This window comes from Aptenodytes patagonicus, chromosome 2 (assembly GCF_965638725.1).
Source record: "Aptenodytes patagonicus chromosome 2, bAptPat1.pri.cur, whole genome shotgun sequence".
Classification (NCBI taxonomy): domain Eukaryota; kingdom Metazoa; phylum Chordata; class Aves; order Sphenisciformes; family Spheniscidae; genus Aptenodytes; species Aptenodytes patagonicus.
Genome location: NC_134950.1, coordinates 22,335,837 through 22,349,396, shown reverse-complemented (window position 1 = coordinate 22,349,396; position 13,560 = coordinate 22,335,837). Strand labels below are relative to the sequence as shown.

The following is a 13,560-nucleotide window of genomic DNA, read 5'->3' as shown; positions in this document are numbered from 1 at the left end:
CAATTCATTGTTAAAAATACTTTGTCAATTTAAAGTAAACATATATGATTGTTGGTTCAGTTTTGTTTTGTTTGTTTGTTTTTTTGAATTATACCTTTGCAAAGGCTTTTTTACCAAAATATTTTAACTTACTTTTTAATTTACAGAAACACAAAGATATTGTAAGAAGCTATAGAATATAGAGTAATAACTTTTAAAAATGGAAGAAATTATTATGCAAATAACCTCCTGTTTTTTTATTCCAATTGTTAAATATCAAAGAGAGCAGAATATTTGACAAATTACATCAATACTAACTTTCGTATAGTATGTTCTGTTCCATGTTTAAGATGTTTACTAATTCTTTCCACCACAGGCCTCTAAATTAAAGAACTAATCTAAATTTTTGCCATGTTAATGATAGTACATTTGTTTAGATCAAGTTGTCCCAAATGATATTAGGTGTTTTATAATGTAAGTTACATAATATTTCTGATTTTTTTTTGGTTTATGCTAGAAGTTACATGGGAGGACCAGCAGAAAAAGGTGAATGGTACAATAGCTGATGACAAACCATTGCCGAAAAAGAAACAGCATTCTGAGCCAGGTTTGTCAGGGTTTGGAAAACCACATGAAAGCATGAGACTATAAAAACACATTTCATGCTTTTGTAATGCGTGTGTGCTTGATGTACCTTATTTTTTTTCACTTTGGTGTGAAATTTTTAGTATGTAGAGACCATTTAGATTACATAGTTCTGTTTTAGAATAGCCAAAATAGATCTGCTTTTGTAAACAATTGTGTTAGAATGCACATGCATTAGAAAAGAAGTGTTCTGGCACAATATTAGACTTAGCTTGCTTTTTAGTTTTGAATTTTGTTATGATTTATCTATGTGTGCAAGCCTCAGGAATCTAAGTATGAGTTATGCTGATTCTCATTTAGTTGACCAAACCAAGGTATCTACTGCATGTATGGTGGGAAAGTCATCTTCTAAAGACTTGAATCTGAAACCTTCTTGCACCATCACACATGGCAGAAATAATGTTCCGATGTAATTTTTTATACAAGATGCATTTTATATCTCCAGCAGAGAGATATAAAATGCAGATATACCTCCATTTTATAACTCCAGAACAGCTGGAGTTCTCTAATCTAAGAGAACTCTTCCTTCCTCCGTCCTGTACATGAATGGATTTCTTCTGAAACTAAAAACTATCACAAACTTTCTTCCACCCCAAACATACAGTGCAATTCTTCAACTCCATCTTTGTTCCTACAAATGCATAGCAATAAAAAGTAAACGTAGTAATAATGATGATGATGATGATGATAATAATAGTATTGTTCTCTCCTCTGAATCAGACAATAAAAAGTCCTAATCGCATTAATTTATGCACTTGCAAAAGGCACTGTGATATTATGGTGATAAGCACACTGTAAGGAGGAGAAGAGAAGAGAAGAGAAGAGAAGAGAAGAGAAGAGAAGAGAAGAGAAGAGAGAAAAAAGAAAAGAAAATATAAATTAAAAGAAAAGAAAGAAAAAAGAAAAGAAAGAGAAAAGAAAGAGAAAAGAAAAAGAAAAGAAAAAGAAAAGAAAAGAAAAAGAAAAGAAATCTTTAGATTGCAGGTTTAATCCTGTATTTAAAGGTTGATCCAATTCTACTCAAGTGAATGGGAATTTTTCAGTTCCAAGAACACTTAGGTTCAGTTTTGAACTTCAAATCTCTCTCTATTGGGCATATTAGTTGTCTCACTTACTCTAATAACAACAATTTTCCCAATCACACAAGTTAAAGCTTACAAGATTGGCCAATTGTGCCACCTCCTAAATTAATGCTGTAATCTCAGTTCTAGGCTCACCTACATGCTGGTCATTTCCAAGCTTTTTGTTGAAGCTGAACTTACAGTGTGCTTATCACCACGTACAGCTGAAAGTGCAAGAGTCAGAACTGAAGAGCAGCAAAATCTGGATTGACTCTGTAACGTAGGAATTAGGGAACCTAGCTGCAAAAGGCCAGACCTGCAGTTACATTTTGTGTTCCCTGACTTTTTAATGCATCAGAGGAAGTTACAGGATAAAACAAGTACTGCTCGTAAGAGTCAGGATCAGAATGTAATTTATCTTCTTTTCCAGCTGAGTGTTTTAACTATTGCGTGACAGATTCAAGATACAATGTCTACAGACCTTCACTGCTGCTTTTCCAGGGCGAGTTCTGCAGAATAATGCCTGTGCCCAGACTTTTCCCTTACATAGTAGCTATGTAAGAACATTATCTCCATCTCCCAGCTGAGGTGGGCTTAGAACTGTGGTCTAGGCAGATGGCACATTCATAGTTACTAGCAATACTTGTTGAGAGCCACCTTCCCCATTTTTTAGAAACGGGAGCCATATTTTATTAGATGGCTGCTCTTGGGGCATTCTAGATTTTGGAACTTGAGTGAAATCTTGTAAGACAAAAAAAACAGGTAGAAGAATAAAAACCAGAAACAAATATGGGCATTAAAAAGTTGTCAATTTAGAAGTGTTTTGTATATTAAAACAATATTTATCTGATTTTTATCTATTTTTTCCCCTGGAACAGTACCACTGATCTCCAGTACTGCAGGGAATACACAGAATTGGTTTGGAAAGCCACAGTCACAATTACCAAAGTCTAGAATAGATACAAAGTTGAGTAAAAATTGTGTTCTGCACTCTACAGTCCTAGGTCTTTCTGTGAGGGCTGATACCTGATAAGACCATAAATTCTGTTCTGATTTACGTTATTGATAATGTCTTCCATGGTATGTTCACATGGGACAATGATACATGAGGCAGAAACATCTGAGGTGGTTCTGAACACTCTACAATGGGCACCAAATAGTGCATACCTGTATTCCTAGGATGCTTTTCCAAACTAATTCTCTCTGTCAAAAAGCCCTAGGTACTAAAGTGGTAGAAGTGGAGGAGTACCAGCGTAACAAATCAATGCAGCTTCCAGGATTTGCATTATCTGCTATGCGTGGCACACTACTGTCCCCTATAGACATCCCTGTATCATTACAAACACTTAGTTCATTTTCAAGGCATAGCAGTCAGGACAGCTGGAAGGAGGTGCCATAACACTGTACTCACCCCTGGATGTTGAGATAGATTGTGTCTGTGACCATGATCTACCAGTGATGTAGCCTGACAGAATCTACCTACGGAAGCTTCAAATTCCTTGAAGCTTTTCAATACGGGATTTACCTTCTGCACAGGACCATGCTTTCTTTCATCTGAAAATGCTTTAAATGTTCTTTCTGTTTGCACAGAAAACAGCAAGGTGATACTAATACAACTTAGTCCCTGGCTGCAGTTGGCAGTCTGCAGAGAGAAGCAAGGAGGAATACAGGCACCTCATATTGCTGTTGCCCTGTTTTGATTGCCTTTTCATACAAAGATTTTTCTGCTATAACCTGTTATGGAAGCTTGTCCCCTTTTTAAGTTCAGTTTGTCTGTTAAGAATTTAACCTAACCAGTCACATGGAAATAGCCATGGCAGTATTACAGCCAAGAAAATCTGTGAGAAAAAATAGATATTGATTATATAAATACCTTGAGTGAAGAACTGAGACTGTGAGCAAATTTTAGATAAAAACATAAATAGATAATAAAAATAATTCCAAATAACAGAAAAAATAACAGTAATACTGTATCATGTGAAGCATTAATATTTAAGGAATATGCATGACTAGAAATGAGATTAGTGAATTTGTTGGAGGACAATTTAAGGTCATTAAATAAAGTAGTAAAATGGTTCTTATGTTTCAGGCTTTTCAATAGAAGATGCTGATAAAATTCCTGTTCCTGAATATCAGAAATCAACATGTTTTCTTAACAGTGCCTGTAATCTCTAAGTTCTGAGGCAATTTGCAAAACTATTGTTCCGTACATTACAAAGAGTCAATTGTATTTATGCAAAGATTTTGAAGGATTGGAAGGGTAAAATTGCAGAATCATAGGTAAGCATAGCATGAAAAATTCAAGCCATGTCTTGAATGTGTGTGCCCTTCTTTTAGCCGATGTCAGCACTCTGTCAGAGAATACTGCATTCTCAGGACACCACCAAATCAAAAAGCATGTGGAATAGTTATTTGTTCCTATCTAATATTATTAAGCATTCCTACTTTCAGCACCCCTGCCTCTGAGCTGTAATAGATGGCATATGAAAGAAAGTGAATAAAGCTCTAGTCCTTTAATCACGTTTCCTTGGTCAGTGAAGGAAAAAAAAAAAAGCAAAGCACAGCATGCAAACATTTTCACATGGTTTTGCATTTTTATATGTGAGGCCTTAAGAGAAGAAGTTGGAAAAGAAGTAGGCTATGGGCAGGGAATGTGTCCTGTACTGATAGAGATAAGGTTAGGCAAGATACTGTTTTTCTTAAAAAGCAATTATTTTCATCTAGTGTCATCACTAGTCTCTCTTGAACCCATCAGGGTTATTTAAAGGGAGAAAGCACAAAGTTTAGGGTACAAAGGCAGTGATACTCATTTCTATTCCTTGTCAATTGTTTTTGGAGTGTTCAATCAGTCTCACTATCCAAAGTTTTGGAAGCTGAATGCAGTTTGGCAAACTGTGTCTCCATCCAGAGATGATACAGGTAATGCAGAAACTACCTTCATGAGATAGCAAAGGAAACACTGTTGTTTTTCCCCTGTGTTTCCTACTTGGAGACAGTAGATTTGATGGTTATTATCTGGAAACCATCCTGTAATGGTTTCATTATCGTTGCCTGTTAAGAATATTTCAGTGTCATCAAATATCCAACCTTTGCTGCAGACACTTAATTTCTAAGCAACAGTTGAAGAACAGAACCATGGGAAAGTGCTGACATATTTTAATATGATTGACCAAAAGGAGACAGAATAGTTGAAATGGATTTATACATCTCGGAATGGAATGAAGTAAAAATGGAGTGTCCTTGTAATTATCTGGGGGGAAAGCCGTATTTCTTTAATATAGTACTAAATTTTTAGAGGAATCATAACAATGGTAGGTTAAACACATCAGAAAATACAAAAGTAATGCGTGCTTACAAATGTTAAGTCTTTATATATGTAGATTGAGCTTTCAGTTTGAAGGGAATCATGGCTTGTTTTATCCATGGAACATTTATGTCTCTCTCCTGGGTGGAAGTATTCCTTGACTGTACATAGACAAAGCCCTTCAGAAATAATTTTAATGTGTCTATAATTTTGTAGTTTATCTATTGCCATGGAATCCGTTGAATTAGTAGAACAGTAGTCAAAAATAATTCAAAACAAAGTAGTGGTTATTTTAAAATAAGTTTGTAATCAGAACTGAAAGTATGATAGATTGAAAATTGTAAAAAGGGAGATATGGTTAGAAATGGAGAATGAATGAGGCTGGAAAAGACAAAGTAATGATAGGACACACAGAGCGAGAGGAGAGCACACCAGTACTTCATATAAATGACATCAGGAGCATTGGATAAATCAAAAATCATGGTTAAAGAAGAAGGCTGGTATAAAATTACCAGCTTGTGAAAAGGAGAGGAGCAGAGTGGAGTCATGGACTAGTTTATGATTGCTGAAGAGGAAAAGTGGCTGGACAGTAGAACAGTTTTCAAAAGAAATGGATTGGGAAAGGGAAGAGGAAAAAGTCCATGGTCCTGATGCAAGTTTCAGTGTGCTGTGGAAGGGCTGGGGAAGAAGGTGCAGAAAAGGATGTTCTGTGGAATCTGAAAAGCAGTGAAGTGGGTAAAATTTACAAAAAGAGCTACATGTTGAATCTATGAGGATCTTTTAAGCTGTGACAAATGAGAAGTAATGTAGATTGACTATGTGGCATGACTAACTGTTTTCTTGAAAAAAAATGAGTGTTTGCACACTTTCCAGGGACTCTTCTTGCAATTAATAAATGGTGTATTTGAAACAGATAGTCCTATCATGTATTTGCTTGTTTTAAAATTTGCTTTCATTTTTTTCCTATACCACTTTGAAAGACAATATGCGTAGTCTGTACCAAAGTAACAAAGAATTGGATTCAAGAGAGAAAAGGGGACTTTGTGGATGGGAACTGCAGTCCCAGAGTGAGTAGGGCACAGATGTAGTCAAATATTGCACTTCAGTGTCCTAGCCAAATTGCATTAATTCAGGGTATAATTGTAATTTACGATGGATCACAAATAGTGAGGTGGCCTGAAAATGTCTTACAAACCACACACCTTTTTGTATATATCCTTTTACTGCTTTTTCGTGTTTTGAAAACCATTCCTGCAGTCTTAACTATGTGATCTCCTGGACAATCGAGTCTGTAGGTGGTGAAACTTCTTGACATCACTAGGATGAGAATAGATTTAGAATAGGGAGATATCTGATTTAGGGTAGCTCATCTATCCTTTATTGACAATAGAGGGTGTATTTCTATCTATGCTGTTAGGTATCTTTTCTGAAGTAATATTGATGTTTGACTACCTAAATAACCTAACTTATTAATGAGATTTATTATCTTTTCAAGATTTATGATATTTCAAATCCAATGTGTAATTATAGTGCATTAATATTTTGAAATGTTACTATTTTGTCTTTTTTCCCCTTATAAAATTATAATGTAAACTTTATTCAGAGAAACAAAATCGTAAAGCTCTCTCTCCAAATTCCTCATTTAGTTTATCTCTTGAGACTTATGAAAAAGTAATGCGGTCTACATAGTTTCATTTTATTCATAGAGTTCATGCTACTGAGAATATTTAAGATTTCTTCTTGTATGTTGTTTTCAACCTTCTTCTCTATTATCCTTATCTTTGGGTAAGAATAACACACATTTTCCAAATTCTAACTGTCTTTACCTAGTGTATAATATATGTAGTGTATATTATTTATAGCATATGTTATGTAATTGCAAAATTGAATGTATTGCTTCTGTCTTCCCTGTATTTTCTTTATCCTAGTTAGTCCTCTGCTTATATTTTTGAGCAAAAATGTCAGCATCTGTCCAGTATACAGCTGTGATTTTGTGTATATGGATTTACACTTTAAGATAAAGAACTCACCTTTAAATAGTAGGGAATCACCTCATTAAAAAAATTAAGAAGTGTGGAACAGGCTCTGTATTTACAGGAAGGGTAACTGGAAGATGTGGCTTAACGCTATTAAAGAAGATTAAGGAAAACTGATTTTATTCACACCTCAATGTAGTCAAGTAGCCTTCCATTCTAAATCTTCTTTTCTGCTCTTAACTATTCTGCTATCTACTCTTCCTCTTTTATCTGTACCCTTAGCATTGCAGAGTTTGAATGGTGTCAGGGAACATCTTTCCTGAGAGATGCATTATATGTCTAATTACATGCAGACTAATGACATATATTTATGGAACATACAGACTCCATGGAACATTTCTATCTTAAAGTCTCCTCCATGTTTTAAGATTATGCTTATTTGATTGTGCTATTGCACATCTTATTTTGTGAAGTGTCCAGAAATGAGGCTTTCCAAATCTGTAAGTTACAGAAATTTCTGAGAACATGTATGCAGTGAAGATCTTTCTTTTTAAGGAGAAGAGAAAACCAAAATTAAGAAAAGCCTTGAGGAAAAAAAAGAGTAATTAACTTACATCTCTCTGTCCTATGCTGCTTTTAAAATTTCAGATGGGCATGTTTGCTGTGTAAGGTTTCAAGCATGTTTTTCTGAACACCAAGTTCCTAAATACTTCTCTTTAGTAAGTGACATTACTTACAATGAAAAGTTCTGTATCAAAGCATGATAAAATAGATGGTACTTATTCTGTTTTATTCAGACTTGCAGTACAATACCTGGTTTTCATTTACTTTATACGTTTATTCATTAAGAGTCTCATTTGTTTCTAAATCTGTGTATAACACCCTTATACATACCACTCTTATATGTCAAGATGAACAATTGATCCAAATAAATGCTAGTTCCACAACAAAGCAATAACTATGCAAATGAAGACTGCCTATTAATATGATGTAAATTTAATAGAATTTTATTCCATGATTTTGTTCTCAGATTTTAATGTATTTCTATCAACAAAGATCTATTTTAGTGGATTAGAAGCTACAGAGCAAGAGAATTTTCAAACTATTGTTTGGGATTTATGGCATGGCTTCTTAATCAGGAGGAGATTGATTCTCATAAGTGCTATTGTGTCTAAATTAATAGGTCTATTAGTACTTCCTTCTTATCATCATTAAATGAAAAAAGTTGGTGCATTACCATGCCACAACTTTTACTAATTCATTGATATTCATAACAACTAATACAAAAATATTATAAGCCATTTATCTCAAGAGATGAGACATCAACTGAACAGGTATCCACAGTGAGAAGATACCTATTATCTTTTATTTTCCTCTCTGGCTTCTATTAGAATTACTCTTCTAATATATTTGATCAGTAAAAACTTAAAGCTGAAAAATATTTGTAATTAAAATTTGTTTGCCACTTGGATGTGTAAACAATTTTTTTTATAAGAAGTACTTTGCATGAAGACTTTTAAAAATGCAATTTTTAAAAAGTTTTGGTACATGTGACTGATATGCAGCAAAATACTGGTCATTTAGTTCTAAAATCTTCAAAGGAAGCCTCCCTGGTATTCAGTTGTGTCCATGCTGAGCCCTTCTGACACTACTAGAATGCCTTGCATTACCATACCAGGCATATTCCTAATTTGGAAATAATGTGATTCCAAACATCCTTTGAAAATTTATTGAGAAGGATTTATCTTAATGCAGTATATGTCTCAAAGCTATGCATTCTTATGGATATTAAAAATAATAAATGAAGTATAAGGGGGTCATGATAGAGACTTTCTAATAATGGTTTTTGACATAGTAGGAGTACTGGCTTCAGGGCTATAGATATGTAATAGAAAACATTTTCAGAACATTTTAAGTACTTTAGCTGGGTTTTGGTGGTGGTAATAATGATTTATTTATTTAACAGTTATAGCAATTGTAGCTACACTACAGCTACACTAGCTGTAATACACCAGGGAGAAGCAGATCTTTCTATTTGCTTGTTTGTATTTCATCCTATGGATTCATTGTAACTTGCCCAGATAAAAACATGGCTTTTTTTAACATGTGAATACATAGCATCCTTTGTCAAAACTGTCAGCTGCTATGCTTTCATATTACATATCTCATATATAACACTTACATGTGTTCATTCTGTAAGCAAATTTAATTGCCTAAAAATGCATTCTAAATATACATGTTACAAGCTGCTTGTGTTTACAACAGTTTTGGTACAGTCTTGGCATTTGATAGTAGATGAAAATTATAATTGGCAGCTATAGAATAAAATTGTTTAACTATAGAACACAGTGGTTTATCAGATGAAATTTAGTGTTGTCTTTCATTTCATTTTATCGATTTATATTGCTTATTCTAATTTTGCATTTTTCAATAGTATCTTGATATTGACTGTAAAATGTGGATAAAATTATAGCATATTTTTGTGGTGTATGAACTTTTCTGGAATTCTTAATCTAACATCTGCAGTGTTAATGAATTATGAGCAATGTTTTGTGACTCATTAACAAACTGCAAGTTGAAATTAGATCAGGGCTTATAGATATATATTTTTTTATTTTATTTTATGATGATTTTTGGAAGAATGCATTTGTTCTGCTAGTGATGGTAGCTTCACAGTTCTTTGTAATTATTATTACTTTTCAAGATGAATTCCTCCCATTCTTTTACTACAAATAGATTTTCAGTACAGAGAATGACACTGTCCCTCAGATGTTCCCCATGTCTGAAATGGCAGTGTGTTTTTGAATGTGAAGTAATAAAGTAAGTAATGAGATAGTTGTTTTGCCATTTAACTTGCATGCATTTGCAGTAACTTAGACTTCTATGAGATGAGAGTAACATTTGGTTCTGAAAAAGTATCTGCTGTATTGACCGTGAGAGTTAATAGCTATGCATTCTCTTTTCTCACGTTCTGTATTTTGGTCTTGATACTATTGCCTTTGGCAGAGTGTTACAATAATGCAGTCCTTTCCAGAGTGTGTTATGTGGATTCTGAAATTCCTGAGCTTGTATATTCTTTTGAAAAAAATCTGTTTTCCATTTTGGATATGTGAAGTTTGGTTCAGCATAAATTACAACAACTTAATAATTGAAAAATCTAATGATAGGCTTCCCATTGGTGATGTTAAACTGAATGTTCAATACTTGAAAGAGAAAAATAATACTTGCGTTCAAGTAGATAACATTCCAAAAAGTTGAACAGTCATGAACAAATGTGTTTATGCTAGTTAATGTACCTTTTACTATCCAGCTTTTTCTTCAGCTTCATTGCAAGGATTGACTTTGCTGTCAACTACAACTTTTGTTATTTCCTCAGCTCCTATACTAACCCTGTCTTTACTATTCTTTTTCAACAACAGTAGTTTAACCACTTCTTCCTCAGCTTTCTTTTTCCTTCTGGTGTCTGTGTTATTTTTTTCCCCATTTACTAACTCTGCTCTGCAGACTTCTCTCTAAAACAATTTTTGGCCCTTTCCCTCAGTGTCAGTTTTAACCTTCTGAATACATCCTCTCACGCCCATCTCCTTTGTCTATGTCTGTACATTACACGATGTGATCACAGAAGAAGCGGAATCATCAAGGAGAAGAAACTCAGGTCTGTCTCTTCTACTGCTTTTCTCTGTGCTATTTTTTTCATTTTACCTTTCCTATAGATTTTATCACAGCTCACCTCACATACTTTTCACTCTCTTCCCCTCAATATATTTAAATATTGGCAAACTGTAAGATAAGATGCTTGTGTAATTTCTATTACCTATAAACTATAAACTTTACAAAAAGTGTTAAAAGGTAACTGATGACACGTGTGCTATACCTTAAGACTTTAAACTGATTTGACTTCTATCATATCAGTTCTTATTTCCCATCTCCATTATCTGTAAATTAGTCTTTAAGCTTCCAACTATCACATGAAAACAATCTATAATTTGTTTTATCTTTGCATTTCAAAACCGCTACAAAAATTACAGAAACTCTGATATAACTCATTATTTTTCACCCTGGGGAGGATATAATTTGAGAACTGAATAATTTTAGTAAGTTAAATTGCATGCACTGGAATTTCAAACTTAGCTTCATTGAATAAAGTCTCTTTTGATTAGAAGTAGAGTTGTTAGTGATGAAAAGCTATTCTCTCATGCCAAAAAGTGTAAACACAAGGTTATGATAACGAGAGAGCGAGAAGTCAAAACATTGAAGGAGCTCTAACTTAGCTGTATTGTTCATGGCTTTTCTTTCATATTGTGCATTACTTGTGGTTTCATCTTTCATATCAAATTTTAATCTGCCATTTTATTGAATTTTCCATGTACTTTATATTACTGGCAGAGAACTAATGTCTAGCAGGGCATCCTAGCTCTGAAAATGCAGTAGCTGTTCACACTTCCCTGCTTGTTCAGTTGTGGTATATCAGAACAACAATGACATTCTCCATATTTAAGTTAATTAAATTCACCTATAAAATTTAAATTTTACAATTATTGTGTCAAAGCTCTAATTAATTTCCTGTGCCTCTGCTATTTTCCCAACCAATTAGAGAAGCCACTTGGATGCCATTAAGCTTCTAAAATCTAAAGCAGTTTTTGGGTACATTGACTGCTCCATAAAACTTAGGTGGTATTTAGTCAAACATTTTTGTCTTTTCTCTACTATGGCTGGCTCCTTCAGAACTCAGTTTTACCTTTGGTACTACTCTTGTCCTAATCAGAGACGGCGATTATCTTTACGGAATCTTGCAGATGTTACTTGCTGTGGTTTGCATATTAAACAAATCTCAAGATAGAAATCACTTAAATTAGAGCAGGAAAAAAAGTTGAGTATGGATAGAGAAGACAACTGGTAGTGTGATCTGAATTCCACCTTCTGTAAATCACCACTATTAGACATTAATAAATGATGCTGTAGAAAGACTGAGTTTACTTACCTTGTGCTTACGATCCATTCACAGTTCCTGTGCAGTGATTCTAAATCTCTTTCATTACAAAACTGAAATTAGAGGATTGGGTGACCTGTCTCCTATCTGTTCATAATAAAAGAAAAGGAAAGTTGTGGACCTTTTTATTCAAGAACCTTCCCCTGGATATTGATTGAATCAATATATTGAACCAAAATATTGAATCAGCCCATCTGATTCTTGGGGTTGGAAGAAATCAGATCTTAAAATGATATCTAGTGTCCCAGAAAAACACATATTTTCATCACCTATGTTTCTTGAACATATGTGAGAAGGCAGTACCTGTGTATTATTAACTTTTTTGAACTTTCCAATTCAGATGTACTTTTACAAAACACTGTTTAGCTCACCAACAGTGTTAAGTAAATGTATTAGGCAATGATAAATTTAAATGTCTAGCACAGAAATGCAAAAGCATGATCAACAAAAGTTATTACTGCCCTTAAACTCAGGAGCAATTAGTTTATTTTGTGCATAGTAACATATTTTCAGATGTACATTTGAAATGGCTACTCTTCCATGTTTTACCTCAATGACAAAATAGCTTACACATTTCAGTACAAGGCACTTTGAGCAGCTGTGCGCACGGCTAAAAGCAAGGGTGACATTTCAAATACATACCTTTAGAAGGAGATGTTTTCCCATTGTTTTAGAATTTGCTTTAAAAAGTGTGGAACTAGGATTATCCATGTACAGGTTTCATTAGGAAATGTTTTCACAGTATTTACCATGCTACCAAACATTCACATGAATTAAAGGATTAGCTATGTTTTTAGATGTAACTAGACCAAGAGGTGTTGTGAAAGCTAAATATCTGAATATATGAATATTGTATTGAAAGAAAAATATTGCCATTTCCTCTCTCTGGATATCTTAATCTTTAATTGCAAAAATGAGAAAATTTTATTCCCTGAAAAATATCTAGATTTTTTTTTAATTGAAAAGTCCTATGAGAGTGCATGCAAAGCTTATGCTGTATATTTCAAGCACAAAAGCAAGTTCAGAAAGCTAACAAGCAAGAATATTTTTATATAAATTTTGTTATCTGACAGCAGTACAGCTTGATAGCATCCTTAATGACTAAACCCTGTTTTCCTTGGGTGAAGGAGGAGCTTTGTGATGCAGAGTTTTCACAATTTGTTTCCAAAATCATATTTTGGAAATAATTTAATAGGTTTCATAGGATTTAAGTATTGTGAAAACTGTTAGGGAGACATATGCCTGTTCACCTCCCTATGTATGCAGTATGAGCAATGGAAGTAAGCCCCTGCCTGCCAAAGAACCTTAGTGATGAAGCAGACATCTTTCTTTTCATCAGTAAGATGGTTCAGACCAACCAGTTACCCCTGCGCCAACAATTACTTGCAATTGCAAGTAATACTTACTGTGGTCTTCAAACATATGAGATACAGAAAACATTCTTCAGCCTTACAAAATTAATCTAGCCCTAGATGTGAGCTGACTCAAGTAACTATACCCAAAAATTGATCACCAAAACTATGGAAAGGCTGATCCATGACAGTTTAAAGGCAGTCAGTGTACATATAGCAGAAACAGTGCTGGCTAATTAATTCTAGGTTTATT

General features: G+C 34.0%; 1 protein-coding gene across 41 annotated transcripts in view; it reads left to right on the top strand.

Moving 5' to 3' along the window:
- The window catches only part of RIMS2 (regulating synaptic membrane exocytosis 2), a 515,547-nt gene that overhangs the window by 386,207 nt on the left and 115,780 nt on the right, over positions 1 to 13,560 (top strand). For 17 of the 41 annotated variants that reach the window (XM_076329285.1, XM_076329268.1, XM_076329265.1 and 14 more), the window contains one exon: positions 10,588 to 10,620. The exons of 22 other annotated variants lie outside the window; for them this stretch is intronic. In XM_076329285.1, the coding sequence (XP_076185400.1) occupies positions 10,588 to 10,620 (33 nt within the window). Of the gene's footprint in view, positions 1 to 496; positions 587 to 10,587; positions 10,621 to 13,560 lie in introns of all 41 variants that reach the window. 2 more of the 41 variants (XM_076329286.1, XM_076329262.1) reach the window with 2 other exon arrangements.